Raw genomic sequence first — 16,728 nt, 5'->3', positions numbered from 1 at the left:
ATCTCGTTGGTATTTTTTGCTCGTATGGCATGCGCCATACAACAGTGCCTCCGTCACCATTTCTGCCGCTAGCGCTAGTGCTGTTGGAGCAATAGCAGCAAGACTCTAACCGATGCTCCCAGCTCCCTCCGTTTAGGCGCTCTCGTGCTCCTAGCTGGTCCCTCTGTTCTTCTCTCTCGCTGGTTGCACACGTTCCTGTGCATCGTTTCTATATGAACTGAGGTTTCTGCCAGAGCGAAGCGAAGCGACTCGCCTGAAGTTGTCCTTGCGACATCAGAAGGAGCCAGGGTGAGAAAATGAGGGACCCGCTTATACTGGTGTCCCTGTGCCGCCCCGTAAGTTCATCCGCCAGTTCGTAGTGCAAAATAAAATAATACACGAGCGCCACACGAGCTGGCGTAACAAGGACTCGCTGTGGATGGCCTTCGAAAGGGTAAAGCAGTCTCTAGCGGTTGCAAGGGCAGAGGCTAAAAGCCCGGTGATGTCGACGTAGAGTTTGCTCGTTTGTGTTGGATGCAGGCGAAACGCCACTGCCCAACTGGCCGCTCGCAGCACGAGCCAAATCTACTCAAATCTGCTCTCTGCTTTGTTGTCTCTGCCCGTGCTGCTAACCTAGTCGCTCTACCATGGCCTCGATTCTGTCGCTGTTATTTCACTACTGCTGCTGCTGCTGCTGCTGCTCCTGCTCACGCAGTCGCCGCTCCCGTTGGTCCTTAGTAAACTAGGAGAGAATTCGAGACAGCTGAGGCAGGGAAGCCCGAGGTCCCTGAGCGACGCGGGAATTTGGGGGACCATTAGGGACCGATAGGGTGGGCGCTCTCCTCTGAGCTTCTGCTGCTACTGCTTTCACTACTGATGTGGGGCGGCCGTAGCCATGACTGCGTCTCGCCGGCAGCAAACGTTGATGGTAGTGGCAGTGGAGCCGGCGCTCGTGTGGAAGGTGGTTTTTGGGAAGCGAGAGGGTGGACTGCGGTCCGCCGGCACGAACGACATACAAAGCGCTTTTTGTGTTGAGCCCTTAGCCCGGGGCAAGCGGACAGTGAGGAATAGAAAGCAAGTATGCTAGACCGGCTCGCCGGACCAACAGCGGATTCTGATTTGTGAGTTGCGTCGAAGTAGCTCTCGTAGAGGCCAGCAGCAGCAGAGGCACCAGTGTAGGGTGGAGTCTATCTGCTTATGAGGGAGAAAACTCATGACTCGTGGATCGCAAAACGCATGCGGGGGTGAAGGGGTCGCTAGGGTACGGAGACACAGAAACCCTCACAAACATACACATAGATAGTTGTAGGTACATAGGGAGATTGCAGACAACATCATGATGACGTTATGGATAGACTAGAAGAATAACTAGGGTAATATGTACCGTATAGAGCTCAACTAGCGAGCCCTGTTGTGTGGGGAGGTGATCTCAGGACCCTGTCACAGGACCATGGGGCAAAGAACGCAGATAAATGAAGCAGCATAAAGTTGGAAATAGGCGACATATGACAGAAGTGTGAGAGACAAAGTGGAGTAATTAGAAAATGCCGTGCGACAAACGCAACGAATGTTGTGCGTCCACCGCAGCAATAATAACACTGAACGTCACATTTACGATTGTTTTTCTCTTAGTTAAGTGCGCCTATGAATACCGCTGAAATAGAAAGCGAAATTTACAAAAAAAAAAAAAAATAACTATGATATTACGGTAAAAGTCAACAACCTTCCTCCTAAGTCTGAGCTCACCATTGAACTAATTTAGCCAAAAACAGATTGTCAGTTCAAGTTACTAGTGGCTTTGCTTTTTCATCTTTTTTTTTTGTTTTTTTGTATTTTATATAATAGATATATAGATCTAGATCGGAGCGATAAAAAACCGAACAAAAGGCGTCTTTATTTTGAAATTGAATGTATCCATTAAGAACCCCGGTTCGGTTCTAGTGCCGTTTCAATCATCTGCGAACTCTGTGTTCTTGAATCCTCCTACTGATGCGTATAGGCTGGCTGTATTGTGTAGATTTGGATACACTTTACGCATCCCTGGCCAAAACATTCACTAGACATTGTTCGGAGTTCCGCTAATCCATCTTCTTTCTCTACGGCAATTCGTTGCGATCAATTTGTAGCACCGATCGATCGACAACATCTGAGGCGGTTTACGAACTTCCTGTAGTGACCTCGAAACGTCGGCTATTTCGAACGATGACTGTTGTTGCATTATCCTTCGGCTCCATTTATAAATCATTCGCTTCAAGTAGAGCTAAACAGACCTGCTACCTATAGGCTCGATTTGCTCATCGCGCCAATATCATCGTCTTTAAGCGGATATCCTGTGTCTGTCATTTGTGCGTTTGTTTCTACGTGCCTATATGTACATGCGTACATCGTGAGGATGTTATCGACATCGGCCACGTGATCATCAGGATAATCGGCGCCATCAACACGAGAATCCGCAGCGGTTGTCCTGCTGACTCGGTTCCCAACAAACAAACGACGGCACCTTCTTGCTGAGTGAGCCACGGCGATCCCATCCATAGATACCGTACTTTTTCTGCCACTTCGAATGGCGAGCTGTTGTTTCCTTGCCGGCCAGCCGTTTGCTCGTGAAGTGTGAAGAAACCTGCGTCACCGCGGTTTTCGACGGCTTCCATTAGGAACATCGCTGTGAACATCAGTGGCCATAGCGTTGTCTCTTTCTTCTTCTATCTTCGACGTTCACTAATTGAGCGCATCTGTTGCGGCGCTGATCGCACAACGCTAGTCTATGGCGTTTCTGATACGTATCAACAGTAACCGCCAATGTACACACGGAGTCACACACAGAATTCAAGTGTTTAGCTCCATGGCAGGGCGCTATACAGTGTTGGTGGGCCGGACTGATAATCCCATTTAGTCCGATGCATTATATCTCTACTAATCATGTTAATGGGGCCTTGTCGCATGTTGCTCAGCCAATATCGATGATGAGGTTGCTTTTGATCTTGATTATGAGCTGTTACCACAATCAACAGCACCTAAAGTCCTGCAAGCCTCATAGACTAGTCCGTATTAGTAATAGGGATCTGCAGAGCATCAGATCGCGCGGCTGACGAACCGGCTGGTGTTCGCAAATCTCAAACTTCAGAAGAGCAACGCGAACATCTAAAGTACCATCGACTGTTCATCGGCATCGCGCGTTTAAGCTTGGCCCGACGAACTGTCTATGATACTCGCCTAATTAGATTACTTATTGAATCCGTGCAGCGTATCTCTGATCACTGTTCAGGATGCCTGATCACTGTTCAGGATGCCTGATCATCGACAGTAATCGAAAGCATGACACGCCTAATGAGAGAAAGTTCAAGTGTCTGACATTTGAGCAACTAGTTAGTTGGCAAAAAATTCAAGAAACTGCGGCCTACATCCATCTTGAGAGCACTTCGCTCGATTATGTGTAACTTACATAAACGGGTTCAAAACTGATACTAGAAAATGCCGAGATAGTGTCATAGCAATACCACTAGTTGGTCGTACTGACGTTTAAGCGAATCGTTAGACACGGCAAGAAATTTGCGCTCGTTACATGTCTATTTAGCACAGCCACGGTAGAGCTATAACGTACGAAGTCCCGCAAAGATGCCATTAGTCCTCTTAATGTTGTCACCTTTCTTCAATGCCATTACTAGTCGGTAATGCCGATAATTCAACTTGCGTCTATTGTCGACTTCGATTCGTTGTCGTTCAGCCTTCACTCGTGAGTACAACTGAGCCCCCATTACAGCCCTAAATCTTTTACATACCCCAGCCAAACCTCCAGCCGCGAAGTCTTTCTCTGACAATCTTCAGCCACCTGCTTGCAGGCACGCCAACGTTGCGCATCTGTTATTTAACCAAGTGCTGCTATGTTTTACCGTCGGGCCGACTGAGGAGCTTCTGGTCTGCTAGAGCTGTTAACCACTCGTTGTCGCAACTTGCGGTTTCGACAACTGTATTGTGGTACCGAATGCGCTTGAAAATAGAAAGAAATTAGCGGATCCCTTATCTAAACGTACTTAGCCTGTCTGATGAAAGAAGTCCAATCTCGAATGCTTGTTGCGTTCCTTGAGCAATGCCAGTTCACCGCACTATCCTTTAAACGAGTAGCTCCGAGGGTCAACTCTACGTGGGGTCAGCTGCAGACGTCGGGGGTAGCAAATAGCCTAATGGTAAGTATATATATATATATATATATATATATATATATATATATATATATACCTATTTTTGCCTAATCCTAAACAATGGGGTCAGAAGAAAGCGAGTAGATTGGTATGGCAGTAGTTGTAGGAGTGCCCAATGGTGTTATGCGCACATATTCCGCGGCTCCGCCCATGATTAGGTCTGTCCCGTTAGGTCTTTTCGTATCCACGTAACCACGCAGAAGCAATCTCTTTTCGTGCTGAGCCTGATCTGGCTTGACCTGGCTACAAATTTCGCTTCTTCGTAGATGATCTGATTTTATTCCTTAGCACAGGACTGTTATGAGTTCGGAGTGAAGGTGGTTAGAGAGAAGAGTTGTGTTCAGGGGTTAACGGAGGGGTGACCAGTCCCTGGAATCCGCTACCGCCTGGTTGAGCTCGTTAATTTGGCAAGAAGATAAAATATTCACCCCATTGTTGGGTCACATATGTACGTTCACCAAAAGACGAAGAGCCCGGACATACAACGCCTGGCCGGTCAAATATCGCTTTTGTTGTTACTTGTTTGGGAAGGATGATCCCTTCTTGCCGAAAGGCCGCGGTCAATTGCGGTAAAATATGGATAATCGGCAATGACTAATAAGCTCGAGGATAGTTTAAGTGAACGGTTTATTTTTGGATAATCGTTGAGAAAATCTCGTCTATAACCAGTGAGCTTTTGTTGTGAAAGGATCTTGATTCGATTGAGGATGGCTCGCGCAATCGAAATTATTTAAAAGATACCGAAGGAATTTAATAAGGAAACTAAGGAGTCTGAAAATTCAAAGAGTTGCAACGCTCATAGTTCAATTTCACACTCCGCCAAACTATCAATGCATCTACTTAACGTTCCATCAAGCACAATAGGCATAAATAAGGACTAGCACTAATGAGTACATGGCACCTTTGCGTCGTCTAGCGGCAGTAGCAAGAAATCAACTGAAAAACGTCTACACATAGTCAGGCCACCAAAAATAGACCGAACAAAATATAAAATCAATATTTCGAGTCTTACGTTCACTACTGACTTAGTCGCACTAGGTCAGAAAAAACAAAGCACGTCTTCATCCGGTTTTGAACCTAACCACCTAGAGTTTTTCTAAATTTAGTAGGTAGAATACGTTATGACTCTACTGTCACAAAGCTGGACTAACCTACCGAATCTGCTTTTTTTTGCGCCTTGATCGTCTCATTTCAGCCATGTTTCAGAGTCCGCTAGTATCCGGCGGGTCGGGAGGCCCCCCGACTGCAGCAACAGGGGGCGCAGCATGTCCCTCTTCAGGTGGCGGCTTACCCCGGGGCCAGCTAACACAGCCTGGCCCCGGCAACCTCAGACCGCCTTCCCACGGCAGCAACAGCAGCAGCAGTAACAGCAATAATAACAGCAACAGTCATAACAACAACAGTAATAATAACAACAGTAATAATAATAGTAACAATAACAATAACGGCACTTCGAGTTTGCTGCCGCCGGGCACTTCGTCGACATCAACAAGGGATGGTCAATTGCCCGGACAGAAAAGGCCAGCCTCATCGGTCCTAGATACTTCGACCACCCCTGGCTTGATCGGCACCGGCGCCACAGTGAATACACCTCAACAGCAACCACAGCAACAACAACAACCTCACGGGCTATCATTCAGTCTCCAGCAGGTGAGTTATCTGAGCGAATCAGTCACAGAAGAGATAAGTGTGACAGAAATTGCGTGGCCACGAGGCAGAGTGCGTACTTCACGACTTTCGCAACAGCGAAATCCAAAAAAGCTCCCGAGTGGGAAGTTTTGGGGCACTTTTAGCCGAAGGTCAGGTTAGAAAGATATCTTTTCAGGTGTGACAAAGATATAGAGAACGATTGCTGAGACTCTTATTATAGTCTACTGGTTCTAATTATATCTCGACACGTATACATAGCCTGCAGGTAGTATACGTTCAACTTCCGGCTTCAAAGCCAGACAAAATGGGAGCTTGTAAGTACGATTTATAGAGAAAATTCTGGATATCTCGAGTTTTAACCGTCTTTAACTATGAAAGAGAGTGAACATTTAAAAAAATAGTACTCTGATATTAGACGAATATAGTTCTTCTTTCTTTTGTTCCTCATCGCTAAAGAATGATCACTAAACCATTCAGTACGATAGGGTATATTACGGGTCGATTTCGTTCAGGATCGCACCGTAGCAAATATCGTTCCGCTAATAGCACATAACAGGATAGATGGTTTATATGGGGTCAATTTATCAGAGGCTGTCTTTTGCACAGCCACATGTGACTCCCTGTTAGCGCTGTTCCTGGTCCTAGAGCGGACGACGCAGGCCGTTTTCGGTCGCCATCTGCTCTTCTTTTGCTGGGGAACTTTGCTTAGTTAATACGTCTCAGTAAAACCGAGCCTGGTTCCAACCACCGCCGCTGAGCCAGCAGTACTGTGCGATTCCCTACTTTCCGCTGCTATAAGAACGCTCCTAGATACAATCGCCTCGGTATCTGACTGATTGGTCTCGTGCTGGACAACCGTTCTGGATGACGGCGACGCCGTCGCCGAAACACCGTGCTTCGCGGTATGTGTTTCTTTATTCGCTTCAGCGGTTGAGGAGCAACGGCAATCCAAGAAGAGTTAATTAGGAGAGGAAGTTTCGTAAAGCGCCTGCGGCCAACTGAGCCTTCGGCTCCTGCCACAGGCCAAACTAAGCTGATGGTCAGTCAGATGTTTGGCGCGATGTCCCATCGCAGGCAAGAAAGAAAAGCTGGAGAAGCTGAACATGATCAGAAGTGCGACAGTTCCGGTAGTCGGGCTCAGGACTCCACCGATACTCTGTCCCAGCCACCACGATGGAAAAGAAACCAAGCCGAGATGCACGGATACCTAACGAACATAACGACGATACCCGGCCGTTCACCTGCCAACCAAGCAACAATTGAGGGAAGGTGACGCAGCAGATTAAGGAGTAATGAAGCAACAGCTTTGGCAGGACCAGGCAGTTGGGCTTGTGTCCTGCTCTTCAACTGGCAGAGAATCGAATATATTGGTATTAGGGCACCTATCGCGTCAGAGACATCTTCGTGGCTTGCGGTTTTACCCAAACCAGAAAAGCTCTCGTAACTCCACGGCTGGCCCTTATTGTAAACGACACTTCTGTCCAGCACATCGCTTGAACGGGCAAGAATCGCAGAATTGCCACCGGGTTATACCGTCCGCTTTTTATTAATTAATATTATTGTACAATTATAAATTGATGCTAAATATTGAGTCGTTATTTAGCGAGAGTTAATAACATAAAGCACGCAAAACTGTCACTGAGCATCTAACCCATAGTCCATTCATATGAATTTCAATGTGGATGAATTGAGCTTACCACGATCAAGACATGTATATTCATCGAAGGAAGTGTGCAAATTTTAAATATCTAAGTTTCGACATTTCGAAACCCCACACGGTTTCGTACCTCAAAAGAAAAAGCTTCAATTTCTGTATGTTCTCATATCCAGTTAAATAGCTACACTAAACATATTAAACGTACATTACTTACAGACTGTTAACGCGCAAATAGTTTCCCAATCGAACGCGCCTTTCGTACCGTTTGCTTTTCTCACTGTTCGCCTAATAATCGCTTTGTCATGGCTGTGATGATTGGCCGATCCCCTAGAATCGCAGATCGCGATTGCATTGAGTAGTACGCCAGTCGAACTTTTCAGGGTCCTAGGTCAGCACAACTATCAAGTGCCGACCCCTATTCCGCACTCAATCCAGTGCCGTAAGTGGCAAACTTGTTCGTTGATCGACTCACTTTCAACAGGAGCTGCTGCGTATCTAACATAGCTCATATTTTTGTGTGCTCTTTCTACAAAACTAGTAGACTGTCTGAATACCCCATAGCGCACGCTCTCCAATCCTTCTTCGCTCTGTGGCACTGACTTTCGGCGTAACCTGGTCCTCAATCGAGACGCGCACACGGGTGCACACACGCACACTTCTATTGCGTCGATCAAAATTCACTATAAGCCAAACACTACTATAAGCCAAAATAGTGGAAATGGTCAGAGGGTATCTCTTGTGATTACAGGAGTAGACGCAGCACCAAGGGCAAAGCGCATATGGAGACAAAGCACACACTAGCTGGCCTTGTATCTCGTTGATTTCTATAGGACCTCACCGCGACCAGTCTCGACCCCGGTGTACCTGTTCTGGCTTATAGGTGTCTACCGCGCGATTGAGATGAAGAAAAAGAGGCTGGGTAGCAGGTAGCAGTTAGAAAAATGAGGTTATGTTATGTAGGATTCGATGTGTGCTAGCTGCAGGAGATATATCATACCGGTAGGGACTGGTTGTCTCTGTGCTGTCGCCTTTGTGTATGCCTAGGGACGCGGTGCAAGATGCGATCATCCTTTAGCGAAAGAAATAGCTTGCAGGCCCCTGCGAACAGGACAACAAAGACAGACAGGAAGGCTAGAACAGGGCAGCCCCGTCTGAGGAGACATTCCTGTTGGTGGGGCTGATTGGAGGCATAGCGAAACAACACCATCGATCATGAAACACGCTACTACCACTATCAGTTAGCTGACTACTCAACTTGCTAGTACGAATCAATACGATGTGAAAATCCTGCGCGACTGACTAGGATCCGAACGTCCACTATCAATCCGAGGCGATTGTGTTCGACCATTTCGAAGCTGAGAAACTAACAATTGCGTTGACCGAGCTGCCATACCGCCGTTGCGGACTCGATAAGAGCGCCGTCAATTTTGAACGATTCGCAGGGGCCGTTTCAGCATGCTTCAAATGTCGAGGTCAGGCTGGCTTATTTTCAGTCGGTCCGAAGTAACGTCCCCAACTGATATGTAAAATTGAGTTGAGTCAGTGGAGCATTCGAAATTCGGCTGCTATATACCACTAGCTCTTCCGGATACAAAAAGAACGAGCAAAGACTTTGAAGCAAATGCAGAAAGGTGGGATGCGTTTGTAACCTTCCACATCTGCCAGAAATGGGTTAAAAGCGAGACGAGACGTATGGATCGAGCGGAGCTAACATACTGAAAAAATACGACTTCCTCTTGTAAGTGGTCACCCATCCCAGCCGATGTGAATGTTTCTTGGATCTACAGTGTGTTGATTATACGGGATGAAGTAATTCTTGCCCATTAACTGCCTCTTTAGGATAGCGTAGAACGAATGCTTCTTTACATCGTATCGAAAAATATGTGAGCAGCTTTGGGGCTAGTTTTAATGTTGAGAATCAGATATGGGACAGAAGACGACCGGTTCCTTCATAAGATAATAGGTTAACCGAAACACTAAATGGGTTAGTTGATTATCCGTCACACTATGGTACATATATGTACATGTATAATATGCACATTATTTGCTAAGTTATAATCGTCATAGGGACTTTCTGAAAGGTGCAGGATCATATCACGACTTCTTCTATGTGTTCTGCTATGGGAATAAATGTAAATAATGATACCGCGTCACCCTCGGAGCTTATTCGAAACACGGAGGGAGTCTTCCCCCAGGACTAATCCCAATTATGACGCATAATATTGTCGTGCATGCAGCTCGATCGCCAGGCCCCCACCATCATGCATGTGGACATCAATGTAGGTGTTTCGCTGCCAGCAAATCGCGTCATAGGCATAAAACAGCATGTGCCACCTGTGTATGATGTGGGCTGTCATGTTGTCACGCGACGCGGCAAAATTCGAAAAGGGGTTTAAGATAGTTCTTCACAGTGATCGTTCACACAATGCGATACGTTTTATATTCTCACGAAATGCGAGCAAAAGATACAACATAAAGTGGGATGGTACAAGGGGACGCGAAATCATATGGTGACTGTGACTGCCAAATCAGCCCTATTCACAACCGTAACCTGGCTCGATTGATAACAGCCCGTTGTCCGTTCGCCAAATGGCCGGCCAACTGTGCTCTGAGTCTTGGTTCTCTAGCCGATTTCGTTCATAGTTGACATTGCAAAATTGTAGCATTTTTGAGCGATTTTTTTAACCGGCCGCCAGTGACACGAACCAACTTGTACCTCATCTTTGCAATGGTCCACAATGCTCTCACGGCGACAGAGAGATAAAATCACGCTCTGGAGCCGACCGCTTAATAATGCGATTATTTGTTTGCGTATAATGAAGTGGGCAACTTATTGTTAACTATGCGATATTAAAAATTTGTGACAGACTCAGTGTGACAGCCTGATAATGCACAATAGGATAGCCATGGTATCGGTGCGCCGCGTGCCGCGACTGCAGACGAAGCATCACGGAATGAAGTCACCCGACGGAGACTCAGTGCACGTTGGTAATCACTCAAAGTGACCTCCAGAGGTACTCATGTTCATATACCTCCCGTAAGCCCTTTCCCGTGCGCGCGCTATCGTTTGACTTCACCAGATAGTTCTCGCTGTTTTATGCTTGAACGCAAAAACGTGTGACGTTAGTATAACAGTCTTATTTGTAATAATTTCGTTTATAGTGGTATCTGCTAGTGGTATCAATACTGATACGCTAAAATTTGTTTTTTGTTGAATGGACGAATTCAATCTTATTTCATTACTAAAGGAACATTTCCTGTCACTATCTTTACGTGAGCGATCGATTCGACTTAACATACGAGTAAATATTTGTATGAACAAACTTGTAGACCTTTTTGTGCGTAAAAGTTTTGTACAACGTTCAAATTCAGAAAAAAAAATGGGCTGTTTTTATACCATTTTAATGACGAAGACAGAGTGAATCGTTAAATACGTCTTTCTAACTATGAAACTTAAACCAGGCAGTGGGTGTGCTTGCAAACAAATACGGCCAGCGGTCCTGTTTGCAAGGCCTGCGTGCATCTCTTTCATAAACTAGCTAACAAAGCGTTGTACGAAGAGTAGAAGATGAGGATACCAGGACAACACTTCAATGCTATTGCTTGGCCGTACTAAACGTTTAGCAAAAAGACTGAAACTTGGCCAGAACTTTGCCCTTTGTAGTCCGACCCGAATATTTGGGCCCGGGTTTACGCCAGAATACACTACGATAGTCTTGCAAGCGATGGGCCGCTATGGACATGCCAGAATTCACGATCGGCACGAGGCCACCTCCAAGTTAGGCCGATCCAAGCTCCCGACAGCCCCCAGGTTTCGCCCGTCTCCTCCGTTCTTCCTCGGACTTATCCGACCGACCACGGCTTGTCACGTCATGCGACTTTTCGCCCCCTATCCCCTGCAATCACCAAAAAAAAAGCTCAATTATGCACCATCAACCAAACGTCAGTAACTATATTGTTGTAAGAGGGCGGGCTTAGTTTGACCAAATGTAGGTTAGCTATCTGGCCAACAAGCTGCCTAAGCAGGATCCGTCGCGTCTCAGCACACATTTCAGGGTGTGTCCACAATCCGGACAGTTCGCAGGCCGGGATTCAGTCCCGTCGCGGTGGTAGCCCGCGGTGGTTGCTAAGCGCATTGGTGTGACGGTCCTACCTTTCGTTAGTCGCTGGAGCACGTGATTTACGGCATAGATCCGCTGGGAGACCTTGTTTTTGTGCAGTTTATTATTGCTTTTGCCGCTACTGGCTTACGGTCTAACTAACTTCTATATCTATTTGACGTACTCGTATTTAGGTGGGCACTGTTTAGTAGTTTTCGGCGCTGTGCTGACAGTTCACTACGTCTCTGATAACCAAAATCGACGGCTTTGCAAGCAACTACTAGTATGGGGTCACAGAATTGTAGTCATTGCGAATCAGTATAGCATAGCTGCTAGTCCCATCGCCGTGCCGGACGTCGATGTTAAGGCTGGCCGAAACTGCGTAAAGGTGACTTTCTAGTTTCTGTTGTCTATTTTATAGTCTAAAACATAGTACCGACGCCGGATAGTTTTGTACGCCAACGCATCGATCGTACGTGACGTGCTGAGCGCTTCACTTCGCGAAACTTTTATTTCGCGACTTGCTAAATACGACGATAGCATTTCGTTCATTTAAAAAAAAAAACAAACTTCATTTCCTTTATAAAAGCGCCGCACTCATTTAGACAATGTGAATGCTCGTAAACGTCCAGGTACCAGCCGTCAACGACACTCCTTTTCTCAACTACAAGCGCTCATCTTAGCCTTTTCATCTTGTTGACTCTTTGAGCAACGATAAATTAGAGGTTGTCGATAACTTAACGGGAAGTTTCAGTGAGTGATTGTAAAATGCTCCTTTGCGGCCCGTTTGACCTTGATGTGAACTCTGCTCTATTCGGTGTAGTACAAAAGATCGCGGTCGGTAATCATCTGGTGCCTGTACTAGCAATCAGCACAAGGGCACCGTTCATCTTGTGCTCAAGATAATAAAAGCAATTATCGTATTACTATAATAATCAGCCACCGAAAACATTGATATCGATCAAAGTCGACTGCCACTAAGCAACGGACATAGTCATCCAAATATGTTTACCTACACCATCAATCAGTTGATTAGCTCCGCTATCGCTGATCGTTCCGATAGCAAACTGTCTCCGTCAAACGCCCGTACTACGCCGAGTTGGTTTTTCCATGATCTAAGTTCAAACAGCTGTTACAAACAGCGGGAAGATGATCGAGTCGCTTACGGCTTTAATGTTTCTCTTTGTAAAACGAGCGTAAAGATTCACCACTGCGTCGGATTCAACTAGCCAATGGAAATTAGCGTGCGCTAATTTTAGACCCAATTGCATCGGGCTCAGGGAAACTTCATGGCACGCAACTTCCTTTTCGAAGAGTTAAATTGATAAATAATAAAGTTGGCAAGTCTGGCCAGTGAAAACAGCTGCAAGGAAAACTATTTTATTTAATATATCGTTCCTTTATTTAATCATATTTGTCATGTAATGTCTGTTTTTAATAGGATGTGCGGTTCTTGGCCTTTTTTTTTAGCCCTTTAGGCCACCATTCCAGTACATATATGTATACATATTATAATCATATGATTACTTGAGCTGGTTTTACTAAAACAGCACCACTGTTACCGTGATACAGGTTTTATTCCATAAGAATACCAGCTGGTCACGGGATGAAGATATACATGAGATGTTTCGCTGGTGATAACCGAAATTATACGTTGTATATATTCACCTCAGACGTCTATGACAGATTCATTCATAGCACTATGAACGGCCCAGACGGTTGCGCGCACAGATTCCATGGATCATTCTCCTTCTACGCTAGAACGTCACTCAAAACAGGCAAATTTTTTAGATTGTCATTCTGTACGGCCAAGATGCACCCGTCGCTCGCATCTTGTAAAAGTTTTAGAACATTGTTTTTTTTTTTATCTAAGAGAAAATGCTTGGCTTGCTCTAACTTGTGCAGTGTCTCCTAGTTCGGACGGATCCGGACAATATAAACTCACGGTTATAACATCTCGCATCTGTCACGTTCAACACCCTTCGACGCCGTTGCTTGTTTGGACCATTATCGTTGTTATTATTCTGGCTGGTCCAGAAACATCAACGGGTTTCACTGCCCGTATATTCAGTGTAGTTGGTATGATGCTTTGAAATAATAAGTGTGCATATCTGAGTGAACCACCAAAGAGCAGAAGAGAATTAGGGGTTGAGGGCTTATTTACATTGTAACTATACAGAGTAGGTACTTGCTTACAGTTTCAAGGCAAAATGTGTTGTTTTGTTCATCGGATGAGTTCCCCACATCGGCCGCCAGCGGTCTCTGCATCCGCCAACATTAAGCGAGGCCATCCAAGGTTAGATTGCGGAGTCTCTTGCTAGCACCAGATCAGACCTACAGAAGCCACCATCTGGCCAGTTTCGCCCTCATAAATGATTCCCGCTGGGTGGTACGAGCTCGTGAACGATGCAGCTAAATCACAGAAATAGTGACCAGTCACCGTGTGCAGATTCGCATTGATGTCTCGATGCTATCTTCTGCCTGTGCTAGCAATACAAGCACAATTAAATAAATAGAAAAATAATCAAAATAAAGAAGAATCTCACGGATATTACCATGACCTTGGACCAAACTACAGATCGTGTCCGGGATCGGAGCTGGTCAACCTTTACCTGTGCCCTGTCCGAGGTGGTTAGCAAACTTGGAAGAAATTTCCTAGGATTCGGTTGCCAACTACGACTACAGTTGCTAACGATGCCACTAATTATGAACAATTATTTTCCAGTGACATGCAGCTTCGGCTATAGTAATTTAATGATGAAAGTTAGAGTGGCAATAATAGATTCCTAACAGGTTACCATGATTTACGTGTCGTTCTAGTCCACTATCGATATGTCCAGAAAAGCGTGTTTGATACTAAACGTGTTCGCGCACGATTTTTCGAACTACTGCGTAGCCATGCATGCCAAATTAATATTTTAAGAGCGTTTATTAAACGGATAAACAAAGCGCTTATGAAGATTGCTCTGAACATACAATTACTACAAAAGAGAAACATCCTCCTAGTGGTGTTTCCTGTAAACGTGATAGCGCCTTCTGATCAAAAACATATAGCTAGAACACACGTAAGCGGAACAAATAAGAAAAATTCGAAGATCCATTTCTTAGTTTTTATACTAAAAAACGAAATGTAGAGCCTGTCTAGGCACATCGTCGAGTCAAAAGAAGTTGCCACCACTTCCCAAAACGGCCACTGGTCCTTCTCGCGAGACTAGTAAGCCTCTTTTCGTTTGCCTTATCTTCTGCTCAAAATGCCTTGAATACGTACTTTTTAAGCGTGTGCAGATATGAACACCGCCGCTACGGCTGTTACCTGGCTAGACGGAAGTAGATAAACCAGTGTGCTTATATATGTATACATATGAATGCCTCTATATACGGTCGAAGGACAAGTACCGCGTATATAACTTGCATCATAGTGATTCGTCATACCTCTTCAGCTCTGAAGTTCATTGTTAACAACAAACTTTCAGCTCGCACTCAGAGCTACCTATCTAGAGGTTTACGTTTTCTAATAGAACAGAGTCATTTGTGCAAACAAATTTTTCCTCTTCAGTAAGATAGAATTATCGCCTAAATCAGAATCATGCTAAAGGACTTGATTGCTACTACCCTGACGGGCTACACCGAATAAAAGCGAAGAGTTTATTGGTTAATAATTCTGCAAGTAAACGAAGTGGGTTTTATGCGAAACTTTCTTCAATCTGCGCGTAATGGAAACCCGTGTGTTAATTGCCGTTGATATTCATTTAAAAAAGTTAAATTGCCTTACTAAGATCCTGTGCAATTTTAATCACGAAGTTATCGGGTTTGTTATAGGCTTGTAGAATCGCCTATAGCTGTTGCTTGATGGAGAAGGTTCGCGCTAGGAAAGCCTCTGACCAAGACAAGGCTCTAGCTTTTCTTATCGCAGACGCCTTGATCGCGACTACTGATCGAATTCTCCAAATATTGCAATTGTGAAAAGCATATATATTGCAATTAAATGGAATTAGCTATGATTGTTATTGAAACAGTGAAACATACACAATCGATTCCTACGAACCGTTCCATCCGATCAATTTTGTGTTTATGTAAAAAACGTTGACCATTTTCAAGCCAAAATTAAAGCAGATATTTTGTTGTAAGGTAATAGCACTAAGCTAGAGATGAGCCATTCTGATCGATAATCATTTGTAATTTTTTTGGGAACACCATGATCCCATCGTTGTCGGGTTTTGATGATTTCTAAGCGAACAACTATGACAAGTAATCATCCCTTTACTGAAACAAAATCAACCATTAAAGGAGTTTTGCAGGAACCGAACGTTATGGTAATATTCCCCGGGCTACCCAGCGCGTGTAAGAAAAAATTGCCAATTTTTTTGAAGTAACTAAAGAGGTTATGTGTGGTCTGGCATTGTCATCGTAGATGACGCCTTTCTGTTCATCAGTTTTGGTCGATTTTTTTTCAATGGCTCGTCGTGAGATGCTGGCCATTAGAGTTCAAATCGGCCAGAAAAAAAGAGAAGACCAGAAACTACCAATTCACCGAACACTTAGTATCACTTTCGTTGCTGTTAGCCTGGCCTTCATTACCAACTGTGTAGTAAATTTTTCCTTGTTTTCTTTCATTTTCACTCGATCCACTTTTTATCACTCGTAATCAACCGTTTCAATTGAATTTGCGATTTCAATGAAAATAGGGGCCAGTAAATTATGTCACGTTAATTCATAGACACTGCACCTTTTTTATACTCGGCTTTCTTTAGAGGCTTAAAACCGCTTGGAGGTGTATGTTAAATTCCTTAATGGAGTATCATAACTACTCACATGCAGGCCTTACGATTTCTGGAATCAGAAATTTCGTTCGTCTTAGGACACTTATAGGAGACAGGTTTCTCTCATAGGCTACTGTTAAATCTCACGTTTCAACGACCTCATATTACCTAGAACATGCATCCTCAAGGTAATCTAGCTAGAAAAACGGTCAATACTTTCAAGGACTAGTTGCTACATGTCACGTTTTCTATCATATCCTGATGATATGTCTCGTTGATTTATCGTCGTTAATTCTACTTACTTCGAATTGATTCTTTTTTTTTTTTTTTTTTTTTTTTTTTTTTTTTTTTTTTTTTTTTTTTTTTTTTTTTTTTTTTTTTTT

At 44.6% G+C, this 16,728-nt stretch overlaps 1 protein-coding gene across 1 annotated transcript in view; it reads left to right on the top strand.

The window, feature by feature from the left end:
* Window positions 1-16,728, top strand: part of LOC111268946 (uncharacterized) — a 48,545-nt gene that overhangs the window by 9,206 nt on the left and 22,611 nt on the right. Inside the window, exon 3 of the mRNA XM_022848208.2 lies at window positions 5,374-5,828. Within this exon, the coding sequence (XP_022703943.1) occupies window positions 5,374-5,828 (455 nt within the window). The remainder of the gene's footprint in view (window positions 1-5,373; window positions 5,829-16,728) is intronic.

Source organism: Varroa jacobsoni, unplaced genomic scaffold (genome assembly GCF_002532875.2).
Source record: "Varroa jacobsoni isolate VJ856 unplaced genomic scaffold, vjacob_1.0 scaffold_1335, whole genome shotgun sequence".
NCBI classification, from domain to species: domain Eukaryota; kingdom Metazoa; phylum Arthropoda; class Arachnida; order Mesostigmata; family Varroidae; genus Varroa; species Varroa jacobsoni.
Note: the sequence above shows the minus strand (reverse complement) of the source record. Positions and strands in the feature narration are given on the sequence as shown.